This window comes from Lissotriton helveticus, chromosome 8, assembly GCF_964261635.1.
Source record: "Lissotriton helveticus chromosome 8, aLisHel1.1, whole genome shotgun sequence".
Taxonomy (NCBI): Eukaryota; Metazoa; Chordata; class Amphibia; order Caudata; family Salamandridae; genus Lissotriton; species Lissotriton helveticus.
In genome coordinates, this window is record NC_136069.1 from 36,108,549 (window position 1) to 36,122,271 (window position 13,723).

A 13,723-nucleotide genomic window follows, 5' to 3' on the forward strand; every position below is an offset into this window, starting at 1 on the left:
TTGCATCAAGGGGTCATTCCATAGGTGAATAATACGTGTTTTCCTGCAACAAACCCATGAGTATTGATGCACATACTTCTCTATTAGCAGTTTTAGAAAAATGATTTAAACCAAAACATCATGCTTCCTTGAAGCAGGTGTGACGGAGGAGAAACATTTCAGTTTGTCCATACTTTTCAAACTTTGCATGTGTGCTGGGTTATACAACAGACATACAAAGTGGGTAAAATAGTAAATCATAGTTTTAACCTATTCATGATAGAATGCACACCCTCATGCACCATGGTGCACAAGTGTGTGATGGGGAATGGCAGCCTCAAATGCATCAGCGCTGGGTGGGAGGAAAAGCAGCGCGATGCAGTGCTGCATTTTAGGTGCTGCATTGCGTCAAAAGTTTGCACATTTCTCCCTTAGGTTGTAGTTTTCAGACTCTTCCATATATATCCTTCAAGCCAATTGGAAAGGCGTACATTGACAGCACATTTATGAGTTGAAATATATGGTGTGCCATCTTTATCCGTTGCATATATTTGCACATCTATGAGGTCAGCTTGCCATTGATGATTAAGGACCCGATTTATAATTTGGCGGAGGGGTTTTTACTCCCTCAGGGCAACAGAGTAAATTACTGCTTCCCCCACTATCTAAATTAAGAAATGACCACCACGCCTGTGGTGATTTTTAGGCATTGGCAACAACTGAAGTTACAGCAGGTCCTGTCAATGCTTTTTTAATTTTTATGCATGGCTCCATCAAAATTACAGAGTCATCCGTCAAACGTATGTTTTTATTTTCAAAGAAAATTATTTATTGGAAATATAATCATTTTTTAAAAATGTATAAAAATGCATACAACAGTTTTCACTGCCCCTTACCGCAAGGGTTTTTCTGGTGTGATGGGCAGTGAAATCTGACATGTATGTCTGGGTCGACCTACAGGTCAACCGCCCACAGTCCTTACTCTATCAGGCCATCAGAGGGGTGTAACCATGCCGGAGATGTTATGTTATGTTACAGCTGCTTATATAGCGCAACGGCTGCCCCAGCGAAGGGGCGTCCCGGCGCTGGACCAGATAGGAGAGAGCGCAACATACCACAAGCTTTAGGGTCAGCTTAGCAGAACAAGTGGGTCTTAATTGCCTTTCTAAAGGATAAAAGGTCATTTATGCTTCGAATCCACAGTGGTAGTGCGTTCCATAGTTTAGCAGCCATATATTGGAAGGAACGTCCGCCCGTACGGGCGAGTCATACACGAGGAATTGTGGCCAAGTTTTGTCCTTCTGATCTGAGGGGTCTATTGGGAGTGTAATGTGTTATAAGATGACATAACATGGGGGGTGAAGATTTTTTTAGGATCTTAAAGGCCAAGCACAGGGCCTTGAAATTGATTCTTTTTTCCACCGGTAGCCAGTGCAATTTTACCAGAGTGTTGGTTACGGACTCAAACCGGGGAAGCCCTGTTAGGGCCCGTGCTGCCTCGTTTTGGACATGCTGCAGACTTTTTTTTCCGCTTGATTAGCTCCCAAGAGTAAGGAATTGGCATAATCTATGCGAGAAAGGATTGTGGCTTGGATAATCAACTGACGTGTGGAGGGGTCAAAATTTTTTAGTATAGGTCGCAGGTTACGCAGGATACCAAAACTAGTGGCAGCAATTTTTTTGGTGTGGCCGACAAAGCTCAAGGCTGAGTCGAACCACACCCCCAAGTTCTTTACCTCTGTTTTGGGGTCAGGGGGAGGGCCAAGAATCTCCGGCCACCATTCCTTTCCCCATGCTTTGGTATCTTTTCCTACTATTAGCACCTCCGTTTTGTCTGCATTAAGTTGTAAATAATTGGCCGTTAACCATTCAGTTACTGCAGCGAGGCCATGTTTAAAATTCAGCGCTCCTGCTCCGTTATCATCACTCAATGTCACCACCAGCTGAGTATCGTCAGCATATGAGACGATGGACAGGTCCCACTCCTTGGCGACCTCAGCTAGTGGTTGGACATATAAATTAAAGAATGTGGGGCTGAGCGCTGAACCCTGGGGTACTCCCTGCATTATGTTACTCTTTTTTGAGAGGAATGGGGGGATAGCTACCTGAAAAGATCTGTCTGTCAGAAATGCTTTAAACCAGGCCAGGGCTGAGCTCTTCACCCCTGCTGCCTCCAGTCTGTACAGAAGCACCTCGTGTGAGACCGTATCATAGGCAGCGCTGAGGTCGGGCAGAATCAGCGCTGCCGTTTGACCGGAGTCTCTAATGGACCTAAGATGTTCTGTCACACTGAGAAGTGCCGTCTCTGTGCTATGGTCTGCACGGAAACCATGCTGGGAGGCGTCTAAGATGTTATTGGCATAGAGGTGTTCCGTTAAGATGGTGTTCACGTAAGACTCAGTAACCTTGGCTGGCCATGGTAACAAGGATATAGGTCTGTAGTTTTCGGGTTTTGTCGGATCTAAATTAGGTTTTTAATTATGGGATTTACCCACGCCTGTTTCCATTTAGTGGGAATTTCTGACGTCATCAATGACGTATTAATAATGGTTCTCAAAGGTTCAAGCACTATAGCATCTGCTTTCCTGAAATGTTCGGGCTTTAGGGGGTCTAGAGGCGAACCTTACTTGACTTTTTGACAGAGCCTGTCAAAGACTTCCTGGTCTAATTCTGGGATGCTAGTAAGTTCAGATATAATTTCTATTTTTGAAGGACTAATCGTGGGCTTTGCAGGGAATAGATTATAAATTTTCGTAATTTTTTCTACAAAAAACAGGGCCAGGTTATCGCAAAATATCTGTGATGTAGAGGTATTCACTTCTACTTTTTTTGCGCTCAGATCTTTCAGGATTTTAAAAATAATTTTGGAAGGGTTGGGGCTTGCATTAATTTTATTGGCATAATATGTCGCACGTGTCTTACAGACCTGCCTGTGGTATTTTTTGTGGATTTCGCTGTATTGGGCCTTTAAGTTAGGATCGTACCGTTTTCTCCATTTACGTTCCGCTATTTTGCAGCTTTTTTTCAGGGCTAGTAGCTCTTCGTCAAACCAGGGGCTCGACTCTTTAGCGCGTGTTTGGATGCAGGATGTTGGGATCAATATATCTAAGGCCTGGGTTATCCAATTGCAGTAATTTTCGTAACATTGATTAGTGTCTTTGGGGTAGGTTAGCGGGAGTTTTTTGAGCAGGTTATCAAAGTCTTCTAGCCGTAATTTCCTCCAAGGTCGCTTATACACCTTGTGGGTTAGTCTGGGCTGGGATTTAGCCCGGCTGGGAATGGACATAATGGTTAACATGTGGTCCGTCCATGTCATAGGTATGGGCACGGACGCCTCAGCTTCTTCTATATTTGTAAAAATAGGGTCCAGGAGATGTCCTCCATTGTGAGTTGCTCCCTGGACCAACTGCCTTGGTTGAAACCCTGCTAAATCTGCAAGCAGATTGGTTATTTTTGCCTCATTGCTGCGATCAAAATGTATATTCAGGTCTCTGAGAATATTGAAATTTGCCGTTCCGGTTGCCAATGAAGTTACTTTCATTTCCCGGCGGTCTATAAATTAGAATACCTGAGAAGGACAGGTGCGGGTTTATTTTAATAGTATAGCGAGCGCTCTCGCAACCCGCAATTTGTAATTTGGTAAATGTGCATTCGAGATGGTATCTGGTCATAACCGCTATCCCACCTCCTCTAGTTTGTCTGTTTAAGGAGTGGATGGTATAGCCTGAGGGAGTGGCCAAATTAGCTACAGATATTGTCTCATCTTGCATCCATGTTTCAGTAATAAATAGAATGTCAAGGGAGTGGTCAATGACTAAATCATGTATTTGTGAATAGTGTTTTCCTAGGGATCTTACATTCAGTTGTGCTATTCTTACAGAGTCATGCGGTGAGGTAGTCGGGTGTAGTTGTGGGGCTGATATTTTAGGGAGCATATAGCCACATTCACATCGAGTGATACTCTGCAGCAATTGAGGGTCTATTTTTTCACAGGTCAAGTGTATGGAGTTGAGGTCCATCAGCTGCGTCTGGGTATATACAAGATTAGTTACCTCGATTTGGCCAGGGTTCCTGGCGAAAGGCGACATCCTGGCGCGGACGGGCGCAGACGGGCTTCTCTTAGGCGCGTCTTCGGTGCGCCCTTCGTGTGCCCGCTGCACTCGTCCGCTGCGCTCCCTCGCCCTTGCCGGTAAATATACTGCCGGCTGTCTAGGTTAGAGCGGAGCAACTAGACTGCTCACCCAACCAAGATGGCGGTTCTAATCGGCACAATCAGGAAGTGGGTGAGTGGCTCTGTAATTCGGGCTGTCCCCCGACTCTCCCTCCACTACGAACAGTCAGCTGCTGACTGGCGGTGGAACCGAGGAGTCTGCGGGTGCCGAGTCAACTCAGGGGTAGGTGGCGTATGCAGTATTAAAATCACAGCATAAGTACAAGAGTATATTTAAAATCTATACAAATGTTAAAATAATCGCCCCGTGAATGATAAGCTACAATTCACCCCCTAAGACGTTTAAAGTGCCGTTTTTGTAAATTAAAAGTGCAGAGCTGCTAATCTGGCCGGCGAGCTAGAGAGTATGGCCCGCTTCTCAGCCTAGTCTTCAATCAATGCGCTTCCTCGCCCTTGCCGGTAAATATACTGCCGGCTGTCTAGGTTAGAGCGGAGCAACTAGACCGCTCACCCAACCAAGATGGCGGTTCTAATCGGCACAATCAGGAAGTGGGTGAGTGGCTCTGTAATTCGGGCTGTCCCCCGAGTCTCCCTCCACTACGAACAGTCAGCTGCTGACTGGCGGTGGAACCGAGGAGTCTGCGGGTGCCGAGTCAACTCCACTGCACTGGTCTCCACTGCAGCTACATCAATGGACCTCCTACATTTAAGTCAGGCAGACGGACCATTATCTTGGCCATAAGCATATCTTTAACCTCAAGATATAAATCAGTACCTTAGTCCAGTGAAGAGTGTAGAATTTCATTGAAAGCATTTGCATGCACTGTTACCTAATGTATGAGCATCTTCTCCTGAGAAACCATTCCACTTCATGTTTTTTGTTGTTGTGAATTTAGCTTTCTTTGTAAAATGCGTCTACCCCTCCAAATCTACTAATCCACAAGCGGTTGTAATAAACTCCTTGGAAACGCTTCTGCATCCTTTCATTTCTTGAATACAAAAAATGCCCACTATCCTAAATCAGTCTTTCTTAATTTAATTTTTTTGTGGTATCAGGATATTAAGGTGCTGTGATATTTTCTATTATGCATGGTTGCGTATGTTACTATTCAGATCCAGGTGAACTCCGGCACATACAGGGCTGTTCATTTTGGAGCAGTGAGCTAAAAAGATAGACTGGATTGCTTTCTTGAGTAATAATCAGTGGCAGGAATTTATTTGTGTTAATTTTTTTACATTTAATCTGAAACATATTGTACACTATGCTGCTATGCTGCTTATAGATTTTGATATTACAAGTTTTCTTGTATCCACAGATAGGAGATTCCTGAACACATAATACGACGAAGAGTAATGAAGAAAGTATGACAATACTTGAAAGGTATCTAATACACAAGAAGAACAAGAAATGATGCCAAATAGTAATAAGAAAAAGAACTACTCAGTAGGAGACAGAGAATCACGTACACAAACAGACAAAGCCTGCAAGAACATCAAGTGCAATCCGGCTGCTTCAAGAGGCCGACGACATCCATGCTGCTGGACTCAAAAGATTGAAATAAATTAAAATCACAAAAATTAAACTGGCAGAACAGATCCAGTATTAAAATATGCTAGATTACATCCTTTATCTTAGATAACTATTAGGTAGTTACAACAATGCTAGCCTCTCTAACATGAAAATATAAAGACTGTGATGTTAGTCCACCATAAACACTATTTGGCTGACCCCTACAATCCGTACATTATTCTAGAATATAAAGACTTGGTAAAGAGTTTTTTTCTTTGTGTGTGTATTTTATAAATATTCTCCTAAAAATATATTATTTAGATAAGCTGCGAGTTTGCAGTTCTACTTGAAAAGTACTTAACGCAGGTTGAAGACACAGCTCCTTATAGTAAGACCATGCATATGTTATCAGTCGTGCAAGAATTCCAGTAACTATTTAACGTTATTATTAAGAACACACACCCTTCAAATACTACAAATATCAAGTGAATATTAAAATATAGTTAGTGGTTCAGGAACCACTATGGTCAGTCAGCAAACACATGGCATAATATGATTTATGCCAAAATATAGCCAACACTTCGACTCTAAACCCCAAAGTAAAACACAAACAATAGAAGACAAGCTTTAGGTTCTACTCAGTGCTAAAGTAACGTCACCAACAATGCACAGGGTGAAACCCATAAGGACACCGTTAATGTGGCAATAGTGTTCATCAGCAATTCACAACTAAGAGTTCATTAATAAAGAGAAGAAACAACATAAAGGTTCTGTGTTTGTGGGAAAATAGGTAATCATTCATCATTACTACACTGACACCAGTAACAACTCAACAGAAAATTCATTTTTGTGTATTGAATGTAAGATGACCTTTAATGAGTCATCGACTCTGTGGAGCATATATTGCATGCATAAACCAGAAAATACAGACACAAGTAGTGAAAATGGAAAGTGCTTTACTCACACAGCAAACCTAAAGATCCATCAGCACTCACTCACAAGGGAAAAACCATACACATGCAGTGAATGTGGTGAGGGATTTACTTATGCATCAGAGCTAACCATCCATCTGCGAAGGCACACAGGAGAAAAGCCAGACACATGCCAAGAATGTGGAAAGAGCTTTAGTACATCCTCAAGCCTAAAGCGCCACTACCTAACACATACAGGAGAAAAAACACACATATGCAGTGAATGTGGAAAGAGCTTTAGTACATCCTCAAGTCTAAAGCGCCACTACCTAACACATACAGGAGAAAAACCATACACATGCAGTGAATGTGGTAAGGGGTTTACTTGTGCATCAGAGCTAACCATCCATCTGCGAAGGCACACAGGAGAAAAGCCAGACACATGCCAAGAATGTGGAAAGAGCTTTAGTAAATCCTCAAATCTAAAGAGCCACTACCTAACACATACAGGAGAAAAACCACACACATGCAGTGAATGTGGAAGGAGCTTTAGTACATCCACAAATCTAAAGAGCCACTACCTAACGCATATAGGAGAAAAACCACACACATGCAGTGAATGTGGAAAGAGCTTTGGTCGTTTACAAGATGTAAAGATCCACCAGCGTATACATACAGGGGATAATCATTACACTTGCAGTGAATGTGGAAAGAGCTTTTCTAAAGCATCCATACTAACCATCCATCTGCGGCAGCATACTGGAGAAAAACCATACACTTGCAGTGAATGTGGAAAAAGCTTTTGTAGCTCTATGCAGCTAAAACGCCACCAGCTAACACACACAGGAGAAAAACCATACCCATGCAGTGAATGTGGAAAGAGGTTTACTGAAGCATCACGCTTAGCAATTCATGTGCGATGGCATACAGGAGAAAAACCATACACTTGCAGTGAATGTGGAAAGAGCTTTCGTACATCTGCAAATCTAAAGAGCCACAAGCTAACACACACCGGGGAAAAACCATACACATGCAGTGAATGTGGAAAGAGTTTTACTGAAGCATCAACTTTAAGGAAACACCAGCGAATCCACACAGGGGAAAAACCTTACACTTGCAGTGAATGTGGAAAGAGCTTTACTGTAGCATCAACTTTAAGGAAACACCAGCGAATCCACACAGGGGAAAAACCTTGCACTTGCAGTGAATGTGGAAAGAGCTTTAGTAGCTCTGCACATCTAAAGAGCCACCAGTTAACACACACTGGGGAAAAACCATACACATGCAGTGAATGTGGGAAGAGCTTCACTCAGACATCAGCCTTAACCATCCATCTGCGAAGGCATACAGGAGAAAAACCATACACATGCAGTGAATGTGGAAAGAGCTTTATTATTGCATCCGACCTAAACATCCATCTGCGACGGCATACGGGAGAAAAACCATACACATGCAGCAAATGTGGAAAGAGCTTTACTGACGCATCAGCTTTAAAGATCCACAAGCGAATACACACAGGAGAAAAACCTTACACTTGCAGTGAATGTGGAAAAAGCTTTATTATCTCCTCACATCTAAAGAGCCACCAGTTAACACACACAAAGAAAAAACAATACACATGTAGTGAATGCGCAAAGAGCTTTACAGAAGCTACAGCTTTAAAGATCCACAAGCGAACACACACTGGAGAAAAACCATACAGATGCAGTGAATGTGGAAAAATGTTTACTCAACTATCACATGTAAGGAGACACCAGCGAATGCACACAGGAGAAAAACCATACACATGCTGTGAAGGTGGAAAGTGCTTTACTACAGCATCAGAACTAACAATCCATCTGCGGCGGCATACAGGAGAAAAACCATACACATGCAATGAATGTGGAAAGAACTTTCGTATATCTGCAACTCTAAAGAGCCACCAGCTAACACACACAATGGAAAAACCATACACATGAACGGAATGTGGAATACATTTTACGCGCTTATCAACTATAAAAGACCATAAACTCAAGCACACAGGAAAAACCATACACAGAGTGAATCTGGAAATTCCTTCACTTGGGGGTCAATCCTAACCATCCATCTGCAAAGGCATGTAGCAGAGAAACCATGCACTTGTAGTGAATGTAGAACGAATTTTGTAAATCCATGCATCCAATGAGCCACCATCTAACATGCAGGGGAAATAAACATACAAATGCAGAGAATGTGGAAAGAGATTTACACAAGCCTCAGACCTAACCATCCATCTGTGATGGCATACAGAAGAAAAAGCATAGAAATACAGTGAATGTTGAAAGAGCTTTAGTAAATCCGCACATCTTAAGAGTCAGTAGCTAACATAGAAATGGAAAAACATACATGCAGTGGATGTGGAAAGTGCTTTACTCAAGCATAAGTCCTAACGATCTATCTGTGAAGGCATTCAGAAGAATACCCATTCAAATGCATTGGAGGTGGAATGGGCTTTGCTAGCTCAACATACCTAAAATGACCCCAGCAATCACACATGAAAAACAACATAAAATATGTAGGATGTTTCAGTTATTCATAAAATGTAAGACACCTGCAAACCACAGATATAGTTAATGAGGGAAGAACTTGCATGCTTTATTATGCCTAGTGGTCAATTAGTGAACACACAAAGTGTAAATAACATTCTGTTGTAATGGGTGTGAGAAAAGCTTCCATGTTTTTTCCATCTATATATGCATTGGTAAGTTTACACACAAAAATCTCATACAGGAGCATCGTATAGGGTGTGTTTCAGTCTTTCATTAAATTATAAGTCGCTGTCAGCAACGCATCATAGAAAATAATTTTGGCTACAGTAAATGTGGGAGGGTTTCATTTACTTTTCAGCATTCAGAGTTATAAGGTTTATGAAGAAACTGTGTCTAGACATTTCCGATGTCAGGTGAGGTTCAATATTGCGCTTTCTAGGTTTGGAAAAACTCAATATGTTGAAACTACCCTCCCACTGTGGAAGGTGTCTTTTACATGCTGTAAGGAGAGATAGCTCTTTGATCCTGTTACTCAATGTATAGGTAACCTTTGACATTGTTGACCATGGGGTACATTTTTCTATTTCATTCATGTACATGGGATGGTGGAGGCCTTAATGAATTATGTTAACATTAAGTTCCAAGTATATTTCAATGTATAACCTTTGTTATTTTTGTAGGATAATAATAGGTAACCATGTTGTATGGTCTTACATTTCCATCATGGTGTTCTGATCATATCATAAACCACAAGGCTAAAGGCGATGTGGTTTGTAAATATCACCAGGTCCCTCATATGGCGATGTAGGTTCTTATCATAAACATTAGCCAGTTTGTATTTTTTATTTTACATGATTATTTTGTGGCAGTTGGGTTAAATAATTTATTGTTTTTCAAATGGGATTGTTTACTAAAAACTGTAAGTGAAGTCTGGTTAAGGGTGAGATTGTTAATGCTGTTCTCCTGATTCATTAATTAAAATAAGAACGGCCAGGTATGAGTTTTCATGATTGGAATATTAAATCAACAAAATGCAATAGTAAATCTCTGCAGGCTGGTTTGAGGCTGTCCACTTGCTAATGAAACCCATATTTCATAGTGGCCCATGAAATGCCTCCAAAACCCCACGGGGTCAGTATAAGATCATATTACAGGATAACCTGCCATGTGTTTGTCTTCTATTAAAGTATGATGTAATTTCATTGCTCGGATCTGGGAATTCTGTATGATTGTAAAAAGAAGAGTACAATGTGTTGAGGATAGGATACACCAATCTTTTTTATGTATGTTGTTTTTTCTTTTTTGAGGAAATATGATGTGTAGGGTGATCGGATGTCACCATTTGGCAAAAACATTTCAAGTCTTAGACTTTCTTTTAACAATCCTTTTAAAAGGTCAGGCAGTTTCTATTGAAAAAGAACCATGATTATAATACTTACAATGCACAAATAAATTAAATCCAGACCTTTCAAGCAGCTTCCACATGACATTGACTCATCTGGCCATCCTTATGGTGTCCCACTACTTATATTTAATAGACAAAAATAATTCTGAATGCATTTGTTAACCTAAAAAAAATATTGAAGTTCATTCACGGTTAGTAATCTTGTCATATCTGTAAACAACAATATACATTATAAGATTTTTCTCATGTTCACATATTACACTTTAGATTAGATAGTGTCGTCTGTGGGCATTATTGTGCAATACTATTAAAAGGATATTATGTTAATACATTTTGTCTTATTAGACAGCAATTTTAACTTTCATAGCACTCTGTCTGTAGTGAACACTTGGGCACAAGAATGCTCATGGGGACATAAATGCATTTGTTTTGTTTCTAATAAACTGCAGAAGAAGCAGTGTGTACGTCCTAGGTTCTACTGATTGGACTGTAACAAGTCCACATGGGAATGTAAAAGTAAATGAAACTACTTTTTAGAAAAACAGAATATGCTATTGAGAGAGCATAAAAAGCACCAATTGGCGTACAAAGCGTTAATTCGCTCACCTTCCATAGATACACTAGCAGCCGGCGGTGGCTCTCTCTCTTACACTCATAAATCGCAACCCTGCACCATGAACGACTGGTGCTCAATGACCATAATATAAGCAACGTAATGGCTCCCCCTTGTTTTATTTTGAAAGGGGAAAATATGGCAACCGGATAGTTGCGGGCTGCGAGTGTCTCCCGAGTCGGGTGGTGTTTGCAGGGGTTTTCTTTACTGAGTGGAGTCTGGTGAGTAGGTGCAAGTAGTCTGAGGATGCGGTGATTTCGTATCCGCCGTGATTTTGTTTGTGAAGACCAGAGCGGACACATTAAACAGTAAGATTTACCGGTCTCAATACGCCCATGGTGTGTAGTGTGATCGGCTTATTGAGCCATACGGAGTCTGGAGAGGCGGGAAGAGGACGCAGAGGAGGAGCCCGCAAGCCAAGCGGATCTCACCTGGGGGCACTCGAGGTTGGCAAAGGGCGTCGAGCGGCAGCCAGGATTGTTTTTCGAGGGGGAGGACGGGGGAGAGGCAGTCAGGTTGCTACAAGGAGCGAGAAGAGGTCAGAGGTGTGGCACAGATACACTTTTCTCGCCTACATGTAAAGCCCCAGCTATGGTCCCTTGAGACTTTACCCGCTACTGCAAACAGTAAAGATAGTGAAGGTCCCATGGCTGTGGTCGCATGTAAACAGTTGTGTTTGGAAAGTTTTGTGGAAAATGCTGTGGCGGTTAGCAACCATGGAGTTGGGGCAGGGGAAGGGTCAGGCGCAAGGGGCATCTCTAGGTATGCGCTAAGGAGTGTAGGGAAAGCGGTGCAGAATTTCATATTTAAGCAGGGAAGCTCTTCTGATTCGAATAACAAGGAGGTAAGGGAGGTGAAGCGCAGAGGAAGGCAAAGCGCTAAAAACAAATTTCATAACAAACTGGCAAGGGGCGACTCGTCAGAGTGCAAGATTAAGGTGACACCCTCCCTCAGATCATACTTTAAGGTGTTACCAAAGACTTTGGTGTTGATGGGGAAATATCCGACAAAGTTAAAAAGGCCAGTGACACCCCCCACGGGTAAACAGGTACATCAAAAGTGTGGGTATAATTTGTCTAGTGTTGGGGGTAGTTTGGGTGAGGTGTCTGTTATAGATTTGTTTGATTGGTCCACACATTTGAGTCCTAACAGATTCCAGGTCCTGGCTCTAGACATGGGTGATCATGTTTCACAGGTTCAGGATGAGGGTATTTTAAGGCTATCACAAACTGGCTCTGAAGCAACTGGCTCTAAAGTAACCGTAGTTGCAGCGGAAGTTGGAACTTTATCAACGATGGGGGTTGTACAGTCTGAGCAGCAGAGGGAGGCAGAGCAGGAGAGCAGTGATTCTTCTATAATTACCATGCTTATAAATCTTAATCTTAAGTCGCAGAAGAGATTCAAGATGCCAGATTCTAACCAGGAAAGTATCAGGGCGGCCTATGGCTTGTTAGAGAAGAAGATTGATGACTTGAGTAGCCGAACGATTGCATTGGAGGTTGAGGTTAGAGATCTTAGAGATGAGGTCATAGTTAATCGGAAGGAGCTAGAACTAATTAAGAATAAGGAGAGAGAACACGAGGAAAGGGTAGAAAGATTGGAGAATATGCAATGAAGGAACAATCTGAAAATTCTAAAACTTCCAGAGGGTAAAGAAGGAGAGGACTTCAGGAAGTATGTAGTACATTTGTTGAAGAGTGAGTTGCAGTTGGAAGAGACAGAGGAGGAAATCTCTAGAAATATTCAGAGAGTACATAGTGACCTCTTCAGGTTGAACCCTAATCGTGCTAAACCCAGGAGAAAGAGGAGGAGCTACGCGGGCGTCCAAGATGGTCGCGTGAGCAGAGAGCTCCCGAGACCCACGCCGCCCTCCTGCGAATATCCTCAAGATATCCTGTTTATGATTATGGGCTTTTGAAGACCTACTCTCGCTGATTTCATCATCCTTTCAAAATTTGAATTTGGACGTCGGAAACCGATTCTACGTCGAATTCCACTTTCTGGGCCCACCCCTGACGGGACCGGGAACTCTGCTGCTTCTTGGGCCGGGGAGTAAGTCAACAACAACGGCCGGAGGGACATCTCCCCAATCGGCCTCAGTCTCGCTTTCGGTTTCGATTTCTCCTCGGACTCTGGAGTAACTATTGAGCGAGAGGATCAGCTCAATCCCGATCCGCTGCAGTGTCCTGCCTCATCGGTCTACTCCTGGCCTACCCCACGACTGAATTTGTGCTGTTTTGGTCCTGATTTTTGACTTCTGGATCTCGTCATCGTCGGCCATTTTCACCAGGTCCCGAGGGCCCCTTTGGGGCGCAGCTCCCACCATGGCCTTTAAACCTGAGTTTGAGAAGCGCAAGACAAAGATACCGGTCCGCGGGGGACCTACTCAGTCTAATGTTATGGATCGTTATACACAACCGCTAGTTTCCCCCGGCGGTGCTAGCCATACTCTGGCAGAACCTGTGATGGACTCCACTGCGCCACCAGAGGTTTCTCTCCAGGACCTCATGAGTGCTATTTCTGGAATGAAAGCTGATATGGGACAACAGTATGAGGCCCTCGCCGCCAAAATTGATGTCGTGGCTGTTGATGTCACACTTATTAGAGCCGACTTGGCCAAAACCAAT

At 42.6% G+C, this 13,723-nt stretch overlaps 1 protein-coding gene across 1 annotated transcript in view; it reads left to right on the plus strand.

The window, feature by feature from the left end:
- LOC144773689 (uncharacterized) overlaps positions 1–10,847 on the plus strand; it is a 275,311-nt gene extending 264,464 nt beyond the window's left edge. Inside the window, 1 exon segment of the mRNA XM_078658839.1 lies at positions 6,663–10,847. Within this exon segment, the coding sequence (XP_078514965.1) occupies positions 6,663–8,649 (1,987 nt within the window). The 3' untranslated portion in view covers positions 8,650–10,847.
- The last annotated feature ends 2,876 nt before the right edge of the window (positions 10,848–13,723 follow it).